General features: G+C 35.1%; 1 protein-coding gene across 26 annotated transcripts in view; it reads right to left on the bottom strand.

Annotated features, from left to right (window-relative positions):
• Adgrl3 (adhesion G protein-coupled receptor L3) overlaps positions 1-24,636 on the bottom strand; it is a 734,954-nt gene that overhangs the window by 449,270 nt on the left and 261,048 nt on the right. For 25 of the 26 annotated variants that reach the window (XM_075942857.1, XM_075942861.1, XM_075942854.1 and 22 more), the window contains 2 exons: positions 22,717-22,937; positions 2,113-2,316 (listed from right to left, as the gene is read on the bottom strand). In XM_075942857.1, the coding sequence (XP_075798972.1) occupies positions 2,113-2,316; positions 22,717-22,771 (259 nt within the window). In that variant the 5' untranslated portion in view covers positions 22,772-22,937. The remainder of the gene's footprint in view (positions 1-2,112; positions 2,317-22,716; positions 22,938-24,636) is intronic. The other variant, XM_075942849.1, reaches the window with a different exon arrangement.

Genomic DNA, 24,636 nt, shown 5'->3' on the forward strand with positions numbered 1-24,636 from the left:
GGAAGTTGAATTCCCTGACATTTTCTTGTTTGAATTATGCCATGTCTGTTCAACTTAAAGAGTTCAAGATAATATGAATCTCTTACTTCAATTCCATTTTTTAATACCGATCTAAGCACTCTAGCTGTGTGCTCTCCTCACTATGGGGAAGGATTATGCCCTGTAATATTTACTTATTCCTCTTTACTCTTTCTGTAGGAAACAATCTCAAATGACCTTCAGTCTGGCTGTCTCTCGGAGAAATTACTTCCACAGGACAGCAACTTTCTAAAAGTAGCACAGTGATAACGAATTTCTACGTTCCTTCAGCTCCTGCTGCATCACCCAGCCTTTACCCTCCATGTTTGAGATGCCATGCAGTCTAAGTGTGTCTGCTTTCATCTCTGTTTAAAGTAAAATAGATATAACCCCCTCTTCTTTTTTTACTTATTGTGATTTAAACCCTACCACTACCTTGCATTATGACATATATGTGGCAAGAATGAAAGGCTAGTGACATAGAAGAGTGTTCTGAAACAGAAAGCAATAAAAATTGGGGGGCTATCTACATATAAATAACTTCTGAATATATATAGAAAATGATTCTATATTCTAAATTTTCATCAGAAGACAAAACTGCTAATGAAAGTATATACACACACACATATATATGTATTGTTTTAAATATGTATGTTTTACTATTCTAGAAATTTCCACGAATACTGGTTAACAGGAGTAACATAAATGCTATTTATTTGAAGTACTACTCTATACACAAATTAAGTCAAATTCATTTTGAAATTTCCACAACCATTTTCACATTGTATTATAAATGAAAATGTGCTTAATTCAGAGCATGTCTTCTCTGAAAGAGTGACAGCGAAACAGGAAGAATGTGTACTCCACAGTGTCCTTGAATCTTTGCAACACACTGGACTCACTCCTACACGTCTCTTGCTGTGGACACCACCGCCACCACGGCCCCACCAAGGAAGAAACGATAATTTGAATGGACAGGTTGGTGAGCATTGATGGAACGGGGTGACGGAGGCCACAAAGCCACTGTGAGCACCACGTTCCCTATACCCTTCCCTCTCCTCATGTGCTCACGAGAGCTGAAGACCTGGGGCTAACTCTCTCTCATGGGTCTTTAGAACGTGAAATGGATTTATGATGCGTTGCTCAAGCACAACAGGGCTTAAACAGTAAATACAACTAATACAGCAGTGTTTGCTTCCCTTTTGCATTTTACCCCTTCAAAAAAAAAACTATAGGGTAAGCTAGGTAGCTAGAAATTCATTATTTTCAACCAGATATTTCCCAGGACTTCTCACATTGTAGCACACAAAGTTCTGAATGTTATGAACATCCCCCCCACCCCGGAATTACAGGAATAAGACTACCCTATGGAGGTTTGTGAGAAAAAAAAAAAGAAAATTTATAGTAGACAGTATTGGGGAAAATAGTATTTAATTTTATGGAAACACTATATAGTGTTCTTCAATGGAGTTTTATTAGCTGGACTCAATAGAGTTGCCATCTGGGAAGCACGATTTTAAGTACATCCCAACATTTTCATGAGATTACTAGCATTTTCCTGAGGTGTTATGCTTTAAGTGACTATGTTTAATTTCTTCCCACGATGCTTTAATCATAATCTTTTCAAAATCTTGTCAGTTCCTATTGACGAGACTTCTTTCCCCTAATCGGCAATGTTCATGCTCATCTTTCATAGGAATTTCACAGTTAGTTAAATGTTTTTTAAAGGTAATTTGAAGTATCAGGCAACAATGCAAGATGGTATTTCTAACTCAACTTAAATTTTTTTCTTTGTTTTGGTTTTTCTTTTTCTATTTGGATGACTTCGCAGGTAGTCCAGGACGACCTGAATATTCACTACACAGCGTAGGCCTTGGACACTGATCTTTCCGTTTTCACCTCCAAATTGTTGGGATGACATGTGTGTGTCACAATCATTGGTTTCCATCACAACCATATATTTTAAACAAAATATTTCAAATTAGGATGTGGCTCTACAGCAGAAACATAGGCCACCAGCAAAAGTGGAAGGCAACATGAGCCTCCCATCAGCCCATGCCCTGCCACCCCAGCCCTCTCCCCCGCCGGCCGCACCTTGGGCTGCAACCTGTGCTCCTGAGGCACCTGGTCCACGACCTCCTCTGGCAGCTCCACGTGACCCTTGTCCTCGATGAGCAGTGGCGCGCTCTGCCGCTGGCTGCTGAAGGAGATGTCTGGGAGGTAGAGCGCCTCCTGCGCTGCGCTCCGCGTGTCGCAGTGGAGCAGCAAGGGCTGGATGTCTCTCATTGTGCTTGCCACCTGCGGGGACCGCAGGGCGCACCATCAGACCCCTGCTTACTCAGGCCACAGAGGAACCCAGTAGGGGAGCATCCCCAAGGGCACCTCTATTGCAGACTCAGGCTTTGGTCCAACCACCCCAAAACCCACTCAGGCCACTAGGGCGTAGATTATGAACACTGTTCTCCTCCCCATTCCTAGCATGATCATTAAACTAGACATAATTACAGAAAATGAATATAAAGGCCCTCTCCATTTTAATAGTCTCATAGATTTAAATTCAAACTACGGGCACTAATATACACAAGTATGAGTTAGATATTGGCTACCAAACTCATAGGTTTTTTTTTTTTTTACATTAAAATATTGGCAATATAAAGGGATTTTGGTTTTGTTATTTTTGGGTTGTTTTGTTTTGTTTTATTTTGTTCTGGTTCAGAGTTAAATGATTATTTTGTATTTCTTTATATGTTTTTTTAGTCATTTTGCTAACATTTTTAAAAGATAGCTATATTAAGAGCTGTGATGGACATTAATGTAAAAAGATATACATACATTTTTGCCACTTATATACACAGTGATTTTTTTACTGACAAATGTTGCATATTACATAAATGAATAAATATGGAAGACCAAGACAATAATGGTAAAATAAAATTATACACATATGATATTTTAAAAAATTGACACAACAATCATATGTTATATGCTATGAAAAAGTAGAGATATCTAAGTACATAATTTCTTTATGGTGCATTGATAAGCAAGATACATAATTCTCTACACTAACTGCAATTAATTTACTCAATAAGAAAGATAATGAAATCTACCTGTCAATAGAAAGCATTTACAAAGGAAACCATTATTCTCAGTGCATACATTTTTAATTATTAAAGCTGCATGTTTAAAGGCTTATTGTTACTCTATATGGTTGATATTAAACAATGAAGAAAAAACAAAGAAAAGCAACCAAGAAAAGGCATTTTGCAACAATCATCTTATACAAGGTTATATAGTAGTATTCTGATATCTAGATATATGTATTATTTGTAAATTAAGAACAGAATCAGATCACTCCATGACACAAAATGATAAAACCTTTACATAAAAAAAATAAAGTAATATTTAAAAAAAAAAACAGAAAATCCACCTGATGGAAAATTCTAAATTTAATCTTTTATACTGCTATAAAATAATTCACATTTAAACAGCATAATATACCATCATTAATATATATACCAAGACAGTTCAAACACCATTCTGATCAGCTACATAAATGGAATGTGTCAAAAAGCATGTTTCAAATTTTTCAAATTCCTCTTCTCTATACCCCTAGTAACAATGAATCTAACTGTACATATTTTATGGAATTATTTACAAATACTTGTCTCTGAAGAGCTTCACAACCATTCAGTGCCAAGACACATGGGAAAGTGTCTTATGTAAGATGTCATGCAAAAAGCTTCTGTTATAAAAATTTTATTCTTTACCAAGTTGACCTGCCAGTTCAGTTAGAATGATAGGATTTGAGCTTATGTGATTTTACTCATACAACTTGTAAGCACAGAGAGTTCTATCAAGTATCCATTCCTCTTTAAGGTATAGAGGAGTATGGTGGACAAAGCAGACTACAGGGGTTGTGCATATGAACAACTCACCTCACTGGGGCCATTGAGACATAACACATAAAGAAGAATGTCCTATAGATAGATATATGATCAGTCCTCAGAAAACATAAATGGGGTAAGCTATAAAAAAAGGCTTATTTAAATCTTTAAGGAAGACACTCTAGGGTCAAACTCAAACCAAGATTTGTTTTCTAAGATCTGAACTTAGGAAAAAAATCATATCAAAGTATGACAAAAGTCATACAAATGAGAAGCATAAAGTACTTGGGGCTATGGCAGAGGTCTCCTGTATGGAATAGCTCTGAACTGTTCAGGAGTTAGCACAGCTGGCTCATGCAGATAGAAGTCAAGAAGAACAGTTTGGAATGCTGGAGAATAAGTTACAGTCAGATGGGGACTCTGTATGTCACAGTCATTAAAAAGTTTCTGTCTAGGATAAATTATTGGGTGGAAAAAGAATGACATGGCAGGGAAAGATATAAAAAACAAAACAAAGAAAACCCAGGGATTCCTCTGAGGTAGCAATCAAAGACTTGCAAAGATAAAATTACTAAAGGGCTAATTCTAGAGCAAGCAGAAAATGACAGCTGTTCGAAATGTACATGCAATGACAGCAGGTGACAAATGCCTCCGTGCCTGGATGTCCCTGAACATCCTCTCCACGTGAAACAAAGAACATAGTCCAGGACAAGCAAGCAGCAATGAGGAATCTCATGGAAGCTCATTTGTACAAGAGAAGAACATGATTTCATGGACAGAGTCCAAAGAACAAAAAATGAACAGGAAGTTAAATTAATATGACTCTTAAGTTGGAGGAACTGAGACTTGGGTGTGCTCGATTCGATATAGTTCACGCTCACTTAAATTCACTGTGCTTGAGAGTCACCGAAGAGTGGCAGCAAAGCCCCAAATTTTATTTTTTATCTTAAAGTATATTGCACATACTATGATTAAGATGTTGTGAGCTTCCAAGGATATATATGCTTCAGTTGTAAGCATACATCCAATTTGTGCTCCTCAGACCTATTGTAGGATCTAATCATCAAAATAAAGCCACAATCAACAGTCTAGTAAACCCCTGGACTCCTACACATATAAAAATTCTTTAACTCACATGCTAGTAATAACCCTTGCTAAAAGAATTCATGGGAAGAAGCCATAATTAGAAGCTTATGCTGTCCTTGGGACACAACTGTATTTGAAGCAGAGAGATTCTTTCTGTCAAATAAGGAGGTATCTATACTGACACTCTCCACCCAGTTTTATAAATTCTATACATGGCTAGAAGAAACCCTCTCAGTTTCCCTTCAAAGCTAAGTTTCTTTGCATACTTGAAGACATGCTTCGCATTCTTGGTGTCTTTTTTTTTTTTTTGGTCTGGATTCTTAAAGAGAACATTTTCAAAGTCATAATGACATGTGACATTAACAGGTTTGGACCTCAGCAACCTTCTCATTTAGACTTCTCATCGAGACTATAGTTTCTGACACTCTTATAAAAAATTCCAATACAGTTACACGATAATGCTCCTTCTAGAAAAGGCAATAAAGATCAACTAAGTGTGCCATGTTTGTTCTGTAACCTTCACAGATACGGCAATTTCACTTTAATTATTAAAACGTCAGATATCTGATAAGGAGTCATTGGTACAAAATGGTGCATCTGCTGTTTTCAAGTATGAATTGCTGCAGACATGGTTGATATTTAATATTCATTATAAGCAACTTTTTCTGGCTGTATCTCACTTCTTAGGCAGAGGCTTTCATAATTTTAGGATTTTGATTCTGCTTTCCTAGTTAATAATCTCCAGATAGTACATAGTGAAGATATGAAATTTAGTAGTGTGCAACACATTGAGTTTATGAAATTACTTATGCTCAATCAAAGGACAACTCCATATGAAAATTCCATGGTGCTGTATAGAGACAAAAAACAGAAGAAATGAAAGGAAATGAAATGTATAAGAAATAAAATGTTTTTATAGCACTGCCAACATTTTTATATTATATATAGATTATACAATTGAAATAATGACAAGAGTTGGCATGGTGTGCAATTCTGTAATATTAGCAACTGAGAGGAGGAATCAGGAAGATTGCAAGTTCATGGAAAGAGCAGACTATATGACAAGAATCTTTTCCAAAATAATAGTAAAAAAGGAAAGAAAGGATGAAATAAAAGAAGGAAGAAAGCACTGACAGAGGGATCAATAAACAGAAAATATGAGTACTCATTGTAATACACTTTTAGAAATCAACATTGACTTGCAAAATACCTAGAAGGAACACTATGCAGCCTGAGCAGTTTGGATTTACATATGTAGGAATGGATATGTATATACATAGCCACAATAGATGAAACAACAATTAAATAAAAAATCTGCCATGAATTTGAGGGGGGGGGCGTATCTGGAAGAGCATGCTGGGAGGAGGAAAGAAGAGGGGGAAATAATATAAGATGATTTCAAAAATAAAAGAATTAGTAAAAAATTTTAAATATATATCTATGTTTGCAAGGAAACTTGATCCTTTCTGCCTTCTTTTCTCCTCAGTCTCATCACCTACTTAGTTGCTTTTAATAAAGAAACATTAGTCATAAAAATGAGCCTGGAATGTGAATAATAGGCTGTAAAGCTAGCACTGAGAGGAGTTCAAAAGTGTGAGTCCATGAGCAATGACCAGGGTTCAAATGAATTACTTTTCTCAAACTAAGGATATTTTATGCAAGTGATTGGTTTCTGGGTTTTGGGTTGCATTTTACAAATCCTTTTACTAGTTAATTAAGCATGATCCATATAGAATTTTAAATGCATGCTAATAAAGCTATCATGGTGACCTGTATACTCATTGTCTCTCATTACCATCTCTTGGAAGCATCATGTCTGAACTCTTTCTTATACCTGTCTAACCCTCTTCTCAAACTATCTGATTATAGGAAATCTCTCCTCTTCAAGCTTCCTCGAATTCATACTGGATTCTAGTTTCGGTATTCCTACAAAACTTCAGACTGTTCACTACATATCTGAAAGAATCATCAGAAATCCTCATACTTCTCAAATTTCATTCAAAGCCGGTTTTCATTTGATCTTCAAGATTCAAACCCCGTCCACCACTAAAGGAGAACGGTTCTGATTTACGTTGTATGCTAGCTCATTCTCAGCACTCTGCTTTCATTCTCTGATTTTTGTAGTCTAACTCAACGGTCTACTAAATGAAGTATCAACATGCTATAAAAGTGCCTATAAGAAAGCATATGTGAGGTCTTGATTCAAATTTTCCTACAACTGATTATTTGATTATATCACTGCCTCTGTAGATTGACGTTTGGACCATTTTTCCACTTTAAAATTGCCATTTTTTTAATATTTAGTAACTTCTTAAGAATATTCACTAAATATAAACTGTTCAGCTAACTTGAAATAACTAACTATACATTTAAAACTATATGTTAAAATATATATTGAAATAGATGGAATAGAAAAGGTTACTTGCTCCTAAATTTCTCCTCCCTCTCCAGGTCGGTGGGCATTTGTTTTTTATTTCATAAATGGCTATTTATCATTTTCTACTTTCTCATGCAAACCTGAACGGTATTTGTTCCCCCAACAACGTATCATTGCCCATATGAAATATGAACTTTTCCTTACTTTCTCCCTAAAGTGTATGTTATTGCTGTATGATTTCTCTACCAGCTTCATAGTAATATCTAAACGTAGCCACAAAAGCTGCAATTCAACCACCTGACTAAAGATGCCATGAATAGAAATGACCATGTAGAACTTGAGACATGAAAAAAACGGTTTGTTGTTGGTTGGTTGGTTTTGATTTTGAGTTTTCGAGAAGGGGTTTCTCTTTGTTCTCTGGCTCTCCTGGAACTTGATTTATGGACCAGCCTGGCCTCGGACTAACAGAGATTTACCTGCCTGTGCCTCCTGAGACTGAGATTAAAGGCTTGCACCATTATGCTCAGCATGAAAAACCTGTTTTAATTGGATATTCTTTTTATTATTATTTATTATGTATACAGTATTCTGTCTGTGTGTATGCCTGCAGGCCAGAAGAGGGAACCAGACCCCATTACAGATGGTTGTGAGCCACCCTGTGGTTGCTGGGAATTGAACTCAGGATCTTTGGAAGAGCAGGCAATGCTCTTAACCTCTGAGCCGTCTCTCCAGCCCTTAATTGTATATTCTTAAAGAAAATAGTTCAGTGGTGATGATTTGACACCATTGTATGATGAAGCAACTTTGATGGTAACCCTGAGTGTAAGTCCTCCTGAATTATTTTAGGTCCTTTCTCTAAATGGAATCATTCTGTGCAGTTTAGATAAGTCCTGTGTGGCGGACTATGTGCCTTTCAGACCCATTTCCTCACTCTTTTCAACAATTTAGCTCTTGACAGTAAAATGAAATAACATAAAGTTTTGTCTGAAGACTAGGTAAGAACAGTCACCAAGGCTGTGTAAGACAGGAGAGAGTGCTGGAGTGCCAAGCTCCTCTGAGAATGAAGTAAAAAGGCAAAATTATTTTTCAGTACTGGATGATAACTTCTAGAGATTATTTCAGAATTGGCTTTTTAGTTTGATTTTTTTAAAATTATAAGGTATGTCAGTAGAAGAGTGTTTTGACTTAACTGCATTTGACTGTCTAAATTGTAATGTGATCATACAAATCTCAAATACTTGTGAATGTGAGTAAGTAGGCAAATTCTGTTAATATTTTTTATAAATTTGGCTTTTTCCCAGAAGACAGATTTATTTTCATTCAAATTAAACAAAATGCTTCTTACGTATCTTACTCATTAAAGAAATGGCATCTAACTGTAAATGTTTCTCTTCCAACTAAAAACACCTGCTCTTTGCAAACAAAACACAAACAGATTGTGGTCCCTGGTAACAAAACTCAAGCTTTGGAATTTTTCTCTCTGTAATACTGTCTTCTTTCATCTGCTACCCTCTTCAGGAATATTAATTCTTAATATTATGGAAGCTGTGGGTTCAGAATGCTATAAAATCAAGAATTTCTTGAAAATTTTGTGCAGCTGTGGTCATGGAGTACTCTTCATCAATCACACGGCCATTTAGCCTCGATGCGTGTGCGAAATGAGCAAAAACTGCGCATCCATCCACGGAGCCCAGTCTCATTAGTGAGTTAATCAAAGCTGGTATCTTTGAAAACAGCTGAAAAGAGGAAGAAAACTTTTATTTTCCTTTATTTTTCCACCTTAGGCAAGAGATTTTTGCCACCTGCTTCTCATCCCAGTGGTCCACACCAACATAAAGTGAGTACCTAAAATGATATGCTAAGTAGCTCAAATGTCACAGGGATTGATTATGTCACCTTGGTGGCATATTCACACTATGTTTATTATTGGACACTTACTTTTAAATATATATATTTGAAAAAAATATCTGTTGCAGAGGCTCAATTTAATCTTGCCAACAGCAACCGGTAACCTATACAACAGGGCTATCACAGTGTTTTTAACTACCAGAGATTGTGACTAACCTAAACGGCCTTTCTCTTTCAACCTATTGTGTAGTGTTCCTGGAGGGAGAGCTGCATACCAGCCTGTTGCTTCATATTTTACCTATTATTCGCCTTCTTTGTGAAAGCATGCGCCCTTAAGTTTTGCATGGTTTCACCAACTAACAAAAATATCGAGCAAAGGGGAGCAAAAAGGAATACTGCTAAATAGCACCACTGTTTATCTTAGGGAGTGCTGCAGTAAAGAGTACTCTTGATCTAATTCAGATAGTATTTATAACTACTGTCTGCAGTACCTCTAACAGCTTGCAGGGAATTGGTAATGTGTGCAAGCAGGCTGTGTGTTCTTTTTATAAGTATAGGAAGGGTTTTTTTTTTCACCTACATGATCTAATCATATCTGGATTTTTTCCCTCCTGTCATCTGTTATTCTCCAATGCAACAACAAAATCAATCTGTTTTAAATTTACCTAAGTCTAAGTAAAAAAGAATGAAACACTGAAGAATACTATTGTAATGTTTTCACGTTGTTTTGTCTTTTTATTTGATCAACACCACCATTCCTCAAATTTAGCTGATGGAATTCAGGCCTTTTAACTTCTTCCTCTAAAGCTAATGATATCAAAATGAGGGTACAGCTGCCGCTTGTTCTTCGATATCCTCAAAGTAGGAACAGTGAAAACCAGGAAATTTTATTGGGTCTACAGTCTAATTAAAAGCCACAACTTTGTAATTGGAATGGCTTTTCAACACTCTTTAGGATTGCTCTGAATGCTGATCTAAGCTTAAAATGTTCATTAGTAACTCATTAAAGACTTAGCTACAGTCCAGTGGGTGTGTCCTGAATATAATGATGGGCTGAATGTGTGTGCAAATGTGTAGACACATAATTAGAGAAACTGTCACATTCAGGGATTAAGGATATACAATGTGGTCTTTGAAAAGCACTGTTGAAAGCAAGTGACCCCAAGATGGTACTGTATTTTCAATTTTGCTTACACTTCAGGTCATTTGTTTTTCATTTAATTCCTAAAGGTATTTTTTAATGAGTTCACCCTCTCAGAATTAAATGCATGACGTTTTGTGTGAGAGCCTTTCTATACATCATTTTCTTTAGTCCTCAGACTATAACGATGTTGGCCTAATTACCCTTTTACCAAATAAGAACCTTGTGATTTAAACTGGTTCAGGTAATGTATCTTGAGTGTAATCGATCTGAGCCAGAGTCTAGAGCAAGAGTGTTTCAAATGTCATTCAGCAGAACACTACAGCCATTTCCAATATGAAACCAGCTTAGCTTAGCCAATAATATAAGTTTTATTCTGAGGCTTCATGAAAGTAGCGTCTTCTAAACTAACTGATCTCTTTTGTGGTTCCTTAAAGGACAGGAACAAGTCACAGCCAGCATTTATTAGTCACTTGTTCCTGAGCTCTCAAGCCTTTCTTCCCTAATAATGACTTTTCCTATATAGTATACACAAGAGGCTCAAATCATAATAGTGCTTCGATCACACCATCCTGAGGTCTAGATCTCAGCTTTGTTGCTGAATTCCCTGTCTTCATTTGTGTAGATTGACAGGCTCAAGGTGAAACAAAAAGACATTAGTATACAATCCATAGCTTTCATAGGAAAGCATGAATTATGAATTTGCATAATTTTCCTGAGATGTTGTTACAGTTTCAATATGCAATATCAACCACAGGCTCACTTGTTAAAAGCCTGGCATTCAGTTGGATTGGCATATCTTAGGTTCTCTCTGTTTCCCACTCCCTGTGTGTTACTCTCTCTTCATCTTTTTCTTTTATTTTTTGTATCTATAGTACCTACTTTATTTTTTTTAATGCTACTACAAGATAATCTTATTTATTCAAAGTTAACAACTGTGCTATGTCCAAAGTAAGTTGAAACTCTTACAATTGCACATATGGTCTATTTTCAACACACTTTAATATGGATGCTCACCTTACGAGACCTGGATAGAGGTGGGCGGTCCTTGGGCTTCCCACAGGTCAGGGAACCCTGATTGCTCTTCGAGCAGATGAGGGAGGGGGACTTCATCGGGGGAGGGGGAGGGAAATGGGAGGCGGTGGCGGGGAGGAGGCAGAAATCCTTAATAAATAAATAAATTTTAAAAAAAAGGAAGGCATGAATCGGGGTGACGAAGGAAGGCAAACAGACTAAGGTGACAACTAGGGAACACTGATCCCTGAAGCTACTGGAATCCTGTGCAATGCTCAAAGACAAAGTTAGGACCCGTTTTCCCCCTCTGAAGGAATTGGTAAACCACGAGAACTTCATCTTTTTCTTTATTGCCCCTTTTCTCTCATCTTCTCTGACCCCACCCTTTCCCTCTTGTTCATTAACACCACATGGGAGCAGCCTGCAGTGTGCCTACTCTGCCATGATATCTGTCTCACCTTTACCCAAAACAATGGATCCAACCAGCTTGGATTTGAACCCTCTGAGGCACATTAACCTTATCCTCCTATATGGTTTACGTGTCAGGTATTAGTCACAATGACAAAAAGACGTGAAAACTTTAGGAATTCAATAGGTTGCAGAACATGATAGAGAAACGTCCATGGACATAAAATTGTTAACCCAATAGATGTAGTACAGCTTGAAAACTATGAAAAATTCTATTTCTAATTAACAAGATTTTCAAAATGAGGAAGGTAAATAATTGAGTCTCTGCCAAAAGAAGAGACTTTTTGGGAAACTGAGATGAGCATTCAGTGTTCTCCACGCTTTCCTGAGAAAGAGGAATTGGAAATAGTCAATGTACTATATGTCACTTTACAAGCTTCAATAATTCCCAATCATAAGTTTTATCCACATAGAACAGTCTAGAAATTATAAATTCCCTTAAGAATTAATTGCATAAGTAAAGAGAGAGTACAGAAAAAAGATGTAGAATTCAAAATAACATAAAATTGGTATGACAGGTGAATCTGAGCAAAAAACTCACTCAGAATAGTCAGTCTGAAAACAAAACAAAAAAAACGCATCAAACTTGGATCATATATAATAAGAATATCTTATCTTTTTTAAAAAGATTTTTCTAATAATTTAATAATATAATAATTATCTAATATTATTATTAATTATTATTAGTCATAATAATTAATAATCTAATAATTTAATTTAATAATAGGAAAAACAACTTAAAATTAAGAAATCAATGAAAGGTATGGCAAAAAGTGAGAAGCAGTTTCATGGACTTTAGAAAAACACAGATTACAGGTACTGTGACTGCTATAACTCCAGCAGATGGGCTAAACAAGAACAGTGCAGGACCTGTGGACAGGAAAACCTTCATGAACCCCAAGAACGTGAACCTGTTCTTCTCTTTCATTAAGGAGTTCAAAGGTCCTTCAAAATGGCAGGCAGAATTCTCAGATGGCTCAGAATTTCTACTCCTACATGAATACCAAAGAGAAATGCAAGGACACCCAGATAAAACATGCCACAAGAACGTTCTTGAAGCATGACTACAAGCACTCAAAGAATGGAAATAATTTATATTTCTATCAACTGCTAAGCACAATCATGAGTATATCTACAGTGGAATATTATTATGAAATAAAATAATCAAGAAATTATACATGTTAGGTATAAATAACTTTTAAGCGGCTGGGGAGAAATGGCAACCACAAAAGACATGTATACATGAGCAATTTATATGATTCATCTAAATGATTAATTTGTATGATTTATATGGGAAAGGTTAACCTATATGGAGAGAAAACAGATTCTTTTTTTGGCTTCCAAGGGTCTGAATGTACAGGGATATCGTTCTTTACCAGACAAGGTGCTCTTTCTGGAATACTTAGTATAATGAGATAAAATTCAACTGTGACAGTTGATCATCATTCTGATATGCTGAACTTTAATTTAGTTCTATGGAATATAAAATATATTCAATAAAAAGAGTGCATTCCATGGTATGGTTTTGAAAGGGATGATTATATTAAATACATTTAGGTTTAAAAAACTAGGCTATCTTTTATGAATTGATGTCTTGTTTTTCTTGAAAGCCCTAAATTTTTAAATATCTCTTCCATAGCCGTGACTCTGAGGATGAAGCTTCTTTCACAGAAATGTGAATAGAAGTTAGTGCCCATCAACTCAAAGCAAATCCATACAGACTGTCCATAAGATCCTTCACTAAGACTTTCTCAATAACTGTTTGAGAGGGTCTTTTCATAAAAGTGAGTAGTTGTGCGCTTAAGAAACCCCCCCAAAATATTTGGTATGCTTGGAAGAAGGGCAATGGCTCAGTCAAAAAAAAAAAAAAAAAGGATGCATACTGTGCAAGTCTGAGGAACCGGAATAATAAATTCTCACAATCCATGTGGGAATGGGTGAATGAGTGGCCTGTATTTGCCGCCTGAGCTCTGGACATGCAGAGACAAATGTGACTTTGAGGTGCACTGGAGCCAGTTCAGCCTACGTGGTGAGCTTCTAGCCAGCAACAGACCCTATCTCAAAACCCGAATAAACACAAGAAACACACTAGAGCACATGCATCCACTCACACAGGAACACCCACAAGAAAGGGTATTCTCTAAAAGTTGTTATCAGTTTGGGAGGCTATGACATCCATAGCCAGAGTGGTCAACACATTTTAAAACCTGGAGATAATGTGAGACAATGCAAAGATATTTCCTTTCAGGAAATGAGTGTTATATAACTAAAACAATAATCTTCCTGCCACCCTCAATTTGAACTTCACTTGATCTCTTCTCTGCTTAGGTATGTGATTTTCTGGGTGCCTATTCCTAACTTTACGAGTCGAAGGTAATCTGTAGCTCATTTAATGGGCCTGAGTTTTACAATTTATCAACATGCTGACTCTGCACATTCCATTTTAAGTACTCCATATTCTCTAAGTTTATAAAGATGCTTTGTATTCAGCCAGGCAAGTGCCTTACTATTGGTCTCGTGTATTTATTAATTTATTCCTTCTTTAAAATAGTCTGGCCATGGTGCTGCACACTTTTAATCACAGCACTTGGGAGCTAGATGCAAGCAGAGCTAAGAGTTCAATGTGAGCCTGGTCTACAGAGAGAGTTGAGAAGAGCCAGGACTGTTGCATAGAGAAACTCTGTCTCAAAAAAAAAAAAAAAAACAAAGCAAAACAAAAAAACCTCACTTACATATTAAAGACAACTTTTGCTGTGTTTGTACATAGAAATGCTCACGTGAGAATTTTGAAAACTATAATATAAAAATCTCCAGGTAGATTAATTCAAAAATATTTAATGATTTTGCAAAATTTGGGATTTGTTTGCATGTCAGTTTTATAATTCTGAGAAAATTAGGGAATTTTCTTCATTTGGACTTTTACTATTCTGATATTTCTTCAATAACACACATTTTTTTTCTGTTTGCTATGACTGTGTGTGTATGTCCTATGTTGCAATAAAAATAATGCCCATTAATTCTGAGCAAAACTTTTAATGATAATAATGACAACAATAATTTTGGACATTGTCTCATAAGAGCAGGCTGAACTCAAGTTCACTAAGGTCATCTGAAGGTTATTTGAACCTAATTGGATTCCTGAAATTCCAGGCATGTTCCATCAAGCCCAGTTATTATGTGGCTGTGGCGTGGGCATTAACCTTAGGGTCTTCTGCATGTGAAGCAAGCACTCTTCCATATAAGCTACATCCTAGTCCCAAATGTCCTACCTTGACTTTTCTGAATGCTTTATTAAGTATCTGCAAATAATACTGTAATGGTTAGCATTTATTTCTTGTACTACTTAGAGTTTCCTCATTAGTATATCATGCCAAATTTGTGAACTATGTAACACAAATTAAAATGGCAAGAGAGAAATTGTACTTTGCAAGTATTACTACTCTTCTAACTTATTCATCACTGCATAAAAGGGTAATAACTTTAATTTCACGTTTGATCTGAATCTAAAACATACATTATTATGCTTCTTTATAATGCTACATGTAAGATAGCTATGTTCTTTAGTGCTAAGCCATAGGATATGAATTGAAAAGGCAGCGTGCCTTTATTTCACAGAATAACTTTTTAATATAAGAACAAAGGTGTAAGAGTTTGTTATAACTAGACTGAGTAGTATAAATATACCAAATATTCTTTTCTTTTTTTTTTACATTTAACCTAATTTTATTCATGCTTGCCTAGGGATGGGGAATAGATCATTCAATAAAAACATACAGTAAAAACGGTGGGGGAGGCTTATCATGTACAATGTTTAAACTACAATAATGATGTACCTTAATTACTTCCATGCACACAAGTCTAACATTACAAGTTTTTAAAAAATAAACACAATTAAGACTTCTAGGAGCATTTTATAATAAATTCCTAATTCTAAAAATACCAAATATTCTTAAAAATTATTTTCACACATATATGAGTACGGCCAAAACCCTAAGACATTATACTTATTTCTAAGTCTAGGGACAGGTTTCAAATTCTGATTTAAATTTCTATTAGAAGAATTACTTTAATAATGAAATAGATTACACTAGTAATGGCAAAAGAACAGAGAGACTATCGATAATGAAGCCAGTAAAGGCTTTTGTAAAACATGATGACATGGTTCGTATCCCTGGCATGCACAGAAACAAGCGGGCATGTTTGTTATATACTTTAATAACAGCTCCAAGATGGAGATGCAGAATCCAAGACTCTCTTGCCAGTCAGTGTAGCTAAATCAGCAAGACTCAGTCCCAGTGAAAGACCTTGTCTTAAAAAATAAGTCATAAATCCTCTGAGAAATGACCTAGGGGCTGACTTCTAGCCTTCACACTCCCGGGCCAAAACAGGAACAAAAGAACAAGAACACACACTTGTGCGTACACACACTTGCATACACACACACACACACACACACACACTGGCAAACAATAATGGACTATGGTCTTGGAGGTTATTGATCATATTCAAAATCAACTTCAAGGCATTCAAACTCATACCAAATGTGTGAAGATTGTTTAAACAGAAGGCTAATCAAATCTCATTGTTCCTAATTTTGTGTGAAGATCTTTAATTACTCTGAAAACACAGCTAATAAATTTCTCACAGAAATTCTCAACTAGACTAGTTTACCTGAAAAAGCACTTTATAATTTTGATATGTTTTCTTTGGCAAAAAGAACATTTATAAAAATACAAACAAACAAAAACTCAAAAATACTCCATTACTTCTAGCATGCTGACAAAATTTCAGTAAAAACAGAAATATTAAATGAAAGCAAAAATGCAATTGATAGTGAAATATAAAGTTTAATCTTAAGTTATCAATTAAAAACCTAGAAACAGTAGAACAAATTCCCTCTTCTTTTGAGCGCTGTCTCCTTATGGACAACTGTACAGTTAAAATAAAATGGTCTCTCATGTCAAACCAGGACACTGTTGCTATTGAATATTAACAATTTGAATAGCTAAGAGATAATTTGTCAATCAGAATGAAGAAGACAAATGTCTGTAATATGTACTATGGTTGCTTACTTAAAATTACAATTGTGATTGGCGTTCTAATACTGAAAAAGAAAGAAAACAGCTGTCTAAAGAAGAGGTTACCAATGACTATTATATATTAAGATATTTTATAATTCACTCCACACTAAATATTCAAATAGCCTATTGCAGTCACGCTCTACCCGTAGCCTAATATATTACAATAAGATAAATTTCAGTCCCACAAAGTATTCAAAATATATAAAATATGAACATAAGAAAGTGCTATTTCACTCTTAACATGTACACATGTCTCATAAGTTATCACTACACAAAATCTCACATATAATATAGTCCCAGATACAAAAAAAGATCTTTTCAATAGTGAAACTTCGTATTGAAAGTTGTAAATAAACTGCTATCAAGAAAACCTGGTGTTAGGAGCATACTGGTATTTAACATTTTAGTATTATAGAAAATAAAGTGACTTAAAATGTATATATTTTGAAATTCTTCAAAAATTGACTAATCTGAATTATACTGGGTGCGTTAGCATTGAACTCACACACCAATATCATGACACACATTTTTGTGCACAATTCATTTAAATATAAAACACTTAGAACATTGCTACTCTTACAAATCACTTATGATGGCAAATATATATATATATATATATATATATATATATATATATATATATATATATATATAAAACAAGGATGACTAGTGAACTAGAGCAGAGACGTCAACCTAACTTTTTCACAATCAGTAAGGCACCTCTTCATAGAAAAAATATAAGGCAAAATATGCAGCAAAATTAAGTTTTGACTTGTCAAGCTTCGTGTCACTTTAGCAATTTAAAATGTATAGATTAGTAAAAACTATAGCATGAAGTAGAATACAACTATAAAAATTATTTTATAGAAATAAAATAAAATATAGAAGAACATAAATAAGACACGGGCTGTTATTAAGAACTGTCCATTATAATTAACTTAGATATAATGTAACACATTAGCCGAGATTTATTTGTAACAATAACAAAGAGACTTGCTGTGAAAAACATGCATAAAGTACTCCTAAAGTTTTTAAGTCCCTTTTCTCTCTCTTTGAAGATGCTATAAAATCATGATTTCCTGTCCATACAGTATGTTGATTGAGCACACCGTCCGGCTTCTTGTTTGTGACTCAGTATAACTATAAGGAAAGTCTGATTAAATTGAATAGTTAAAATATCGCAGCATCATGGTCACCTTTTCAAACCGCAAATCTGTAGTGGCATTTCAATTGTATTTTAATAAATAGAGCCTGCCTGAAGTTCAGAGAGCAAAACAGCCACAATGGCCAGCCTTACGGACCAGGCCACAATAACACACACCTTTAATCCCAGTGGTGCACGCCTGTAATCCCAGAACTAGAGAAGGTTTTAGGACACAAAGCTCTCATACTCAGTCTCATTCTGAGATTCCTGGAGGCAGGATCGCCATTTTCGAACTGAGGTCGAGGTAAGGGCCAGTGGCTGACTGCTTTGCTTTTCGGATCTTCAGGTTGAACCCCAATTTCTATCTCTGGGTTTTCATTAATTGTGCCTCACAAACCTTTGGCACTTGCAAGTAGCTACAGAGCAGGAATAGATCTACTTTAAGGTCCCAAATTAGACTTTGAAGTCCTTTTCCTATCAGTCAGGAGTACCAGGAGCTAGGGGTAGTGCTGCGATCCTGTAATTTAAGTTACTGGGAGAACCACAAATTCCCGGGCAACTCGTAGAAACTCTACCTAAAAGCACATTGTAAAGATCTACGGAGCTGGCACAAAGCTGAAGATGTAGACTTGATTAGTTCTGTTCAATGCCCTGGTTTATTTATTCTCACCTCGAAAAAGCTCCCGTCACACAAATCACCACTACTTTTAATTCTCCGGCTTTCCTATCATTTCTCCGAACCACATCTCTAAAATGACCTAAAATCGGTTGATTTGGGTGCAACCCTAGTAAAGCCATGAACTGAACATCATTTCCCACTTCTCCAGACTGGCCTCATGACAGATACAGATCCTATAGTTCCTGAGGAAGGGGACAGTCATGAAAAACAGAAAAGGAGGAATACAGAGGTGCACGAGACACAGACTGTGGACAGAGAAACATAGAACCAGAGACACTTCCTATTTAAAACCTCAAATATACAAACGTGTATAATGTGCATGCCCTGATTATTTTTTGTCTCCCAAGGGAAACACTGGTCAGACAATGTGGGGGCAACGTGAGGATTATTCACCTCATATCAACATTATAGGATTAGTTCCTTTAGCTTATTTCCTAATTTTATCTATGCTTGGATTGCATAAGGATCCATCACTAGACAATTGGTTGCCAATCCAAGAAGTGATTTAAGTATCTCTGTAGAGTTGTAATACTTTTATCTGGATGATAACAATGCTGATACCAGTTTTGTGTAAATGTATTTATAAATATCTACAAACCTTGAATCATGAGGTTCAAATAGTTTTGTTATTGTTTGTGTGTGTTTGTTTTTTCGAGACTCGGGTTAAGGGCAAGGATAATTCTGGACTTTGCTTGTCTACTACTTAGAAGTTTAGATTTACTTCAAGGTAAATAGATCATAGGGAAATGATGGAATATTTATGAAATCCAACCATTATGTTAGGAGTTAAATGTTTAGTATTCATCCATTGCTAAATATATAATGCTGCAATAATTTTCTTTTTCCAGATGAAAACTAGGTTTATATATTTTTAAGGTACTTTCATACAAGTTTTTCATACACCACTGTTATCTTCAGCATCAAGGAAAGTCTTTATGTGACAAATAGTGTTAACTAGTTTGTTGAAAAGAGGGGTAACAACTAGTTGGTGACAGAGCTGATTTTTTCAACATTTCTTTCTGACTTTAGAACTTAATCAGTCTGCTCTCAGAATATAGACAGGAAGGTGATTGAAACTTCTGCCTCACTAGCTTCCGAATTTCCAAGATTGTGGAGCTGGTATCGTATGCTATATGGAATGTTGTGATTGAAATTGGGTTCAGCTGGAAGGGAGACCCGAACCGATGAAGCAGGTTATTTGTGAGCATTCCCGTGAGCATTGTTAATAGTTGTGTAACACCATTCAAGGGGCTTTCCCATTCAGCACCGCTATATTTTTATCTGTAACAAATGGTAATGATAATAACAGGTGATGCTAATAAACCCATGGAAGTGTTGTGAGGAAGACCTGAAGCAAATAATCTTATGCTTGTGGCCATAATTCATTGTGATGCTTACTGCGTCTATGGCCATAAACATAAGATTATTTGGTTCGGTAGGCACCACAACTAATTATTTGCTCTGAAGGAGGAACTTCAATCAGGTTACTATTGAGAAAAGTGGATTCCATTTTTCTAAAAAACAGCTTCCCTGAACATCAAAAGGAACAAAAGAGATACCATCAAAGAATTTTTGGGGGGTGAAAAAAAGCTTTATTAAGTGACATGAATTTTAGTTCTACCATCTGATGGTTCAAATTATGCGGAGCCTGGATTGGCAGAACACTAATATTTTTTATCCTGTTACATCTGAGCTCTAATCAGTGGTATACTTCTCCACGTATGAGCAATCTGGGCCTCAAAAGCTGGTCACTAAAGCCCTTTCTTTTCTGCAAAGTTAGAAATGTCCTCACACAGGCTAAAAAGGTTTCCTATAGAAGGTGGGAAATGCTCTCATGTTTTCCATGGTTCAAAGTTTTAAAACATGAAAAGTCAGAACGATAAAGTTTATCCTTAGAAAACCTCAATATTACTTGGGCTGCTAAAAATAAACAACATTAAGGTGATCTAGGTAGTCTAAACATAAGACAAGATAACTTTGGCTCTTAGGATTAACATAAGGTAAGTATACTAGCAACTTTTTAAAGGTATTTTCTGCTCAGGGTATTGGGTACTTATTCTTTCTCTGTCTCTGCCATCTATCCTCTCTCTTTGTCTCTCTGTCTTTCTTTCTCCATCTGTGTGTGTGTGTGTGTGTGTGTGTGTGTGTGTGCGCGCGCGCGCGTGCTCATGCACCTAAATGTTCAGTCAGATTATAGGAGCCCCCGAAAGACCTATACTTATGGCCTTGTCTATGTTTAGGGTTAATTGGTACATACAAGGTATATGTTTTAGAAAATCTGTGGTATCAGCTATGACATAATGATATTCCATACATCACTGTTTCATTGTTTTAAACAACCTTGTTCTAGCAAGTAGTTTAGAGTGACTTTCTGAACATAAATTTGTGTATATTAATATATATATATACTTATATTATTTTCTGAATACCAACATTAAGTGAAGCACCTTTCATGGTCAATTAATTATGCATTGATATAATTACTCAAACAAAAAATAAATTGTAGGACAGACAAGGAAATTAATGTTTTAAGACTTGTTCTACAGAAATAGGATTCTTTATATATGTTATTTTATTTAATCCTCAAAATAAACTAATAAATCATTTGTTGTTCTGATTTTTAAGTAAAAGGATATAATTTAAATGACTTTAGATGTATGGATAATTAGAAAAGGAATGTTTTAAAAATCATGTTTTTTTTTCCCTTTCTTATTGTATTTTGCAAAATGTTAAGACTGTAAGGGCTGGATTAGGATTAAGAAGGCATACAGAACTAAATTATTAATAAACCTCCATATTTAAAACACGGTGTTTATCTGAAGATTTTACTTTCAAGTTAAAAAATTATCTCCATCTTTTAGATTTGTTAGCAGTGAGTATACCAGATGTGATAGCTTTAGAGGAACACTTCAAAAAACCACAAAAGTTATTTTATCCTATTTTCACACTAACAGCAGAATGAACTTCACGCTACAGGTTAGGAACATTGGCCAGACTCACAGACTTGTCGCAGTTACAATGGGTTTCAAGCTGTCAGTCAGAAACTGGAAATGACCTAATGAAACAGATAATCTATTCCAGGGCTCACTACACTAGATTTCAGAGTGGCACACACAGCTGTGTCCTTTTACTTTGCTATAAGAGCCATGAGAATATGGAGAAATTAATACTTTCTTTTTTTTTTTCTTTTTCTTCATTTTAATGTAATGATAGCAGAAAACTTTAAACTGTGAAAGGGAACATATATAGAAATGTCAAATTACTAGTTTTAGTGAAATTAAAATGAATATTAAATTGAAAGCTGCACAAGAGGCTGCTTTCCTGAATAAATACATAATTTATAAAAATTTTTAAATTCTCATAGTGAGGAAAGTACCAAGAAGTCTATATAAACAATAGGAGAAAGTTGATCATGAGCTTAATTAGTATTTTCTATAAAATTACCTTTTTCCAATCATTTGCATTTTGTTTGCTTTATATTGAAAAAGTTGTGAATAAGAATAAGATGTTTCTAGCAAGAAATCATAGTTTGCATTTTTCGTATTAGTTTTACATAGTAATAGACACCATTGAAAAGCAAGAGATTACTTTTTTAGGAGAAAGCAAACTGAAACTTTCTCCCAAATGCTCCTTCTCTTACAGTAAATATGCAAACTTACTTTATCCTAATTAGTTAATTCAATTGGCAATATTTTTCATAGCTTGGTAAATCAGAGAGCAAAATCTGTAGGAGCTCTATTTTGAAACAAAAAGAAAAAGTAGACAAATGTTTTAGGTTCCCTTCAGATTTCAGTGGGGACTTGAAGAATTCCTACGGAAAAGTTGTAAATTGGTAGCTCAGAGTGTATGGCATGCTTCTTACTCATGTGACTATAAAGTAAAAAACAGCTACATCATTCCAAAGAGAAGACTTCAAAGAAAGGGTCTTCTATGAGTAAGTGGGACTCCGGGGTTACACAAAGCCAAGAGCACTTACCATGCACTCCAGGTGCGAACAGCATCAAGAGGATGAGCAGCTGTGGTGGCCACATGGCTGTGTTCTCAGGCGAGAATGCCTCAAGAATGTGTTCCGAAGGGAAACCAAGTGAGTATATTCCTGGTTCCTCTTCTGTATTCCAATAGCAATGATTAAAAACAAACACAACAAGAGAAAGAAAAAATCCTCAAAAATAAGCACGGCTATTCCAAGTCAGACACCTGCAAAACAGAAAAAAAAAAAAAAAAAGGAAAAGAAAGGGTAGGTTATCCAAAGATGATATTTGTATGTTAGTTTCTTGAATAAGTCTTGTATTTTGTGCCTAAAACAAGTTTCCCACTTTCTTTAATGAGCAGAAATATCATATACTAAATGAATAAACAATCCAAAGGACATTACTTATGCAGTTATTAGCAGTTCATACCCCAGCCTCAAGCATGTGTGAAATAATTCTGTCTCTACTGGACAAATTAATTTAAATAGTATAATGCTAAATGTAAATAGAGATTTATGGGGGGATTTATTTAAACATTTTCCACAAATAAAGTGTTTACTTAGCATTAGAATAAATGTTCTCACTTATCACCACTTGTAAAATTCATGGTATTCTAAATACTAAATACGCTGCTGTTAAATAACTTCATAAGATCATTGATTACATATTATGTTTATATGAGAAGATATTCTTATACTTCATTGTCTAAAACTTCAATACAGAAATTCAAGTTGAAGTACTGCCTAAATCGAAATTTTGATGACACCACACCTAAAAAAGATATCTTATTAAGCATATGCAAATATCCTTAAAATTATAAATGTAAAATTTGAATACAAAAGACTTAATGCTAAGAATTTTATATAATACTTATTTAACTGATATTAAGCTTTATTTTGCTAGATTCAAAATAACAATCTTCCTGAAATACATGACTTTATCATGAGTCAAGTTTTCACATTTTTAAAATCTTTTTGTAGCACAGATATATTGAGCATAGTCTTGGGAGACCGCCCCTTTATCTCAATTACTGTGCTACTGACATCGTGACCTTATGTTAGCCACTTAATAACTCAGGGCCTCACTTTTCTGGTATGATAAATAAAGGAATATTACTTAATATTCTTGCAAGAGTAGAAATAAGTGAAGCTTAACATTAAACTTCTAAAATGCATAAACATATATAGTGGGTAGAATAATATTGACATAGCAATTGCTACATATACAATATTTAATGATTTAAAATACAATGAAATTAATATATAATTAAAATTAAACGTTTGGTATAGAATAAATGTTAATGACTAGGCTGCTCATAATCTACATGAACATAAATCTGTCTACTGTCTGAATATTTGTTCCTGAAGAATGAAAATTTTATGATAATTTTTGCAATTTACAGTTATCAGTAGCTTATCTAAACAAATATACTTTTATATACATGAAACTTTGATTGGAACCATTGTAAAATAGTCCTGTTCAAAAGCAATACGCAGAAACAATAAAAAAGACTAAGGATATTATATTTTAAGTCATATATCACACCCTGCACTACACCTATGAATTGCTAATGACTATTTCAGAGTCATCACCATACACACAGTAGCCATGCTTCACAATATGCCTTACAGAGATGCTAATGTACTTCACAAGAACGTCTTTCTCAACATAACTGAACGTGGAAGACTCACTATCAACAGGCGCCCTATGTGGTACAGTTAATGCCTGAAGACAGGGATCAGGGCGCAAGGAGAAAGTTGATGATTGGAACACAGGTCCTGTCCGTCACCATTCTATAAGATGTCTGATGAGAAAAGCACTACTCAGAAGCCAAAGGAGCTTGAAAAGAGGTAAGACCAAGTGAACTGCACATTTTCAAACGGGTACTTTTAATTTAAAAATCTGATGCCTACAAATATCCATGT

This window comes from Microtus pennsylvanicus, chromosome 12 (assembly GCF_037038515.1).
Source record: "Microtus pennsylvanicus isolate mMicPen1 chromosome 12, mMicPen1.hap1, whole genome shotgun sequence".
In the NCBI taxonomy this organism is placed as follows: Eukaryota; Metazoa; Chordata; class Mammalia; order Rodentia; family Cricetidae; genus Microtus; species Microtus pennsylvanicus.